The sequence below is a fragment of the Triticum aestivum genome, chromosome 5A (assembly GCF_018294505.1).
Source record: "Triticum aestivum cultivar Chinese Spring chromosome 5A, IWGSC CS RefSeq v2.1, whole genome shotgun sequence".
NCBI classification, from domain to species: Eukaryota; Viridiplantae; Streptophyta; class Magnoliopsida; order Poales; family Poaceae; genus Triticum; species Triticum aestivum.
Window position 1 is genome coordinate 455,880,016 of NC_057806.1, and position 3,620 is coordinate 455,883,635.

A 3,620-nucleotide genomic window follows, 5' to 3' on the forward strand; every position below is an offset into this window, starting at 1 on the left:
GAAAGGCAAGGGGGGCGCCGCCCCCCTTGTCCTATTCGGACTCAAGGGGAGGGGGTGCGCCTCTTGCCCTGGCCGGTTCCTCTCTCTCTCTCTCTCCACTAAGGCCCATTAGTTCCCGGGGGGGGGGGGGGTCCGGTAACCCCCGGTACTCCGATAAATGTCCGAAACCTTCCGGAACCTTTCCGGTGTCCAAACATAGTCGTCGAATATATCGATCTTTACGTCTCGAACATTTCGAGACTCCTCGTCATGTCTGTGATCACATCCGGGACTTCGAACTACCTTCGGTACATCAGAACACATAAACTCATAATATAACCGTCATCAAACTTTAAGTGTGCGGACCCTATGGGTTCGAGAACTATGTAGACATGACCGAGACACGTCTCCGGTCAATAACCAATAGTGGAACCTGGAGGCTCATATTGGCTCCTACATATTCTACGAAGATTTTTATCGGTCAAACCGCATAACAACATACGTTGTTCCATTTGTCATCGGTATGTTACTTGCCCGAGATTCGATCGTCGGTATCTCAATACCTAGTTCAATCTCGTTACCTGCAAGTCTCTTTACTCGTTCCGTAACACATCATCCCGCAACTAACTCAGTAGTTACAATGCTTGCAAGGCTTAAGTGATGTGTATTACTGAGTGGGCCCAGAGATACCTCTCCGACAATCGGAGTGACAAATCCTAATCTCGAAATATGCCAACCCAACAAGTACCTTCAGAGACACCTGTAGAGCACCTTTATAATCACCCAGTTACGTTGTGACATTTGGTAGCACACAAAGTGTTCCTCCGGTAAATGGGAGTTGCATAATCTCATAGTCATAGGAACATGTATAAGTCATGAAGAAAGCAATAGCAACATACTAAACGATCAAGTGCTAAGCTAACAAAATGGGTCAAGTCAATCACATCATTCTCCTAATGATGTGATCCCGTTAATCAAATGACAATTCATGTCCATGGCTAGGAAACTTAACCATCTTCGATTAACGAGCTAGTCAAGTAGAGGCATACTAGTGACACTCTATTTGTCTATGTATTACACACATGTATCATGTTTCCGGTTAATACAATTCTAGCATGAATAATAAACATTTATCATGATATAAGGAAATAAATAATAACTTTATTATTGCCTCTAGGGCATATTTCCTTCAGGATGCACCTCTGGTTTTCTCTCCGATCGGGGGCCTGTCGATTTTGGGGGCCTTGTGCGGTCGGCCACTTTGGCCTCCCTCATTGAAGGGCTTGGATATCACATACTGATAGAAAACGCCCAGAACAATTCATTACAAAAGCAGCTGGGGCACATCTAGTACACCAGCACATGGCATGTGTGGTAGTCGACAACCAACTCCTTTTTATCAGTGTATCATCCAGCTTGTGTATGGTGTGTTCATATTGGCTATTCAGCTAGTGCATGGTCGTACTAATTTGTGCATGGTCGTTCATCAGCTTGCAACTTCTAGCTAGCTAGCAATGGGGGTGTTTGTAACTGCAACGCACACAAGCTTTTGCCAAACAGGTCCACAATATTCTCAATACTTCAAAATTGATTGTAATGTCAAAACTGTGGTATTTTGTACCTGCTTGTTAAATTACTGTGGTTTTCCAATACTTTAATTTTTCAATACTTCGCTATCAAACACAACCTTAGTTTCAATTATATTTTATGTAGAATGGAGTATCTACCACCATTTCTGGTGTGCAAGTCAAGATGCGCAACCGACCTTCTAAGTGGCACGTTGTTTGGCATCTACTTCCCGATGTGCTTTGTTCCTGCAGCGGTAACACATTATATGAACTATTTATAAAAGTTTGTTCTTTTGTTTTTCTTGCAATTTCCCGTAATGCAATGTGTTTGCTTTTTGGTTTTTTACACAGATCATCCCTTGCAATGTGAGATTGTATTTCAATGAGCTCATTACCGAAGACATTGTGATCTTCGACGCTCCAGGGTGCCTACACTATGGAGGTCCACAAGGGACGAAAAATATCCCAGATTGGAGGAGATGAATGGAGTGGTTTCATCGCCCACATGCATCTCACTAGGGGTGAACTTACGAGCTTCTCCTTCAGAAGACAAACTCCAAGGCTGGCTGTTATCTACATCAATTGGGAGGACGAAGATGATGACCCACGTGATGAAGCCCTCAAGGCCAAAGGAACCAGGCTAAGCGAGGACGAATCAGACAACCTCTGGTACATACTTCCTCCACATGATGACTACGTCGGGATGCCATTCGTGACCCACCTGACAAGGACAAATGTTGACCGACATGTCATGGTATGTTACTTGTCAGTGTAGAAATTTGATATACTTATTGTTGAAATTTGATGATATATATGCTTAGTTATGACATGCTTGTAGTAATGTGACATGCTTGTAGTAATGTGATATGCTTAGTGTAGAATTTGAGGATATGCTTAGTGTGTAGTAATGTGATATGCTTCGTGTATAACGTGATGAATATGCTCTTAGCTAGTGTGTAGTAATGTGACATGCTCATTTACCATATTTGTTTTTTTAGAAATTACCTAAGAGGCTAAGTGAGAGCTGTGGCATCGAGCGAAATTACCTAAGAGGCTAAGTGAGAGCTGTGGCATCGAGCGAAATTACCTAAGAGGCTAAGTGAGAGTTGTGGCATCGAGCTGGATGAAGCAGGCATTGTTTGACTACGCCTTACCGCAAGGGGCTCCACCACGAACTGTGCTTACGCATTGGACAAGGACGGTCGCACTGTGTTTAGCGCCGCGGGATGGAACAACTTCCTTGCTGGAAAGAATCTCCAGGTTGGACATGCCATCTTAGTCACCATCAGGAACACCCGACGCCATGCCTTGAGGATGATGGTGGTCATCAACCTCATTTAGAACTTTGTGTGTGGCGGGAAAGTACATGCATAATCTGCCTAATTATGTATTAGCGCTATGTACTAGTATTGTTTTATCTCGCAATGTTTCTATTAACTGGTTATGTTTTTGAGATCAAGCTAGAAGCCACTTAAATATCAACTCCTAATGTTCTATTATCTGGTACTGTTCTACTGTGTAATGTTATATAGTATGTACTTAGTGTTAATGTGAAATGCTAAATGTTACATGGTGTTGAAAAACCTTTTTTGTGCATGAAACGTTTGTGGCGTGCAAATTACATTGTGCGCTGCTAGGTGAGTGAATATAGTGGTGGCATTGCAAACATCGCACGCCAGCAACACGTATAATACTGCTGGTGTAGGCTCCAGCGCCACCACTATTTTTAACACTGGTGCCATATTGGTGGCGTGGGGCTCCTACGCCAGCAAGGTTGTTTTTTGTATGCCATAGCTAGGCTTTTCTGCACTAATGTGGCAATAACAAATACAAGCCTTTTCCACTTTCTATCGGTGTGGTGGATTACTTGTAGGTTGATCCCATCTATCATACACAACTCCCTCTTGGAGATTATTTATCGAACTTGGCCAAAGAAAAACAAATAGAACAAAAAGCATATACGAATAAAAATTATGCAAGAAAGAAAACAAAATTGATCTCAAAAGAATTTATGGATAGATCTAATCGTAAAGTGTCAATTCATCACGCCACAACAAACACACCAGTAGAGTA

General features: G+C 42.6%; 1 protein-coding gene across 1 annotated transcript; it reads left to right on the plus strand.

Moving 5' to 3' along the window:
* Nucleotides 1–1,983: 1,983 nt before the first annotated feature.
* LOC123101373 (uncharacterized) lies at nucleotides 1,984–2,888 on the plus strand. The gene is made up of 2 exons (XM_044522859.1): nucleotides 1,984–2,301; nucleotides 2,697–2,888. The coding sequence occupies exons 1-2, from the start codon at nucleotides 1,984–1,986 to the stop codon at nucleotides 2,886–2,888; spliced, it is 510 nt and encodes a 169-aa protein (XP_044378794.1).
* The last annotated feature ends 732 nt before the right edge of the window (nucleotides 2,889–3,620 follow it).

Excerpts from the sequence above, each read along its gene's own strand:
- LOC123101373 (XM_044522859.1), top strand. The coding sequence starts at position 1,984 with ATGGAGGTCCACAAGGGACGAAAAATATCCCAGATTGGAGGAGATGAA. Across the intron at positions 2,302-2,696 it reads ATGTTGACCGACATGTCATG|CTTACCGCAAGGGGCTCCAC; the intron begins GTATGTTACTTG and ends GTTTGACTACGC.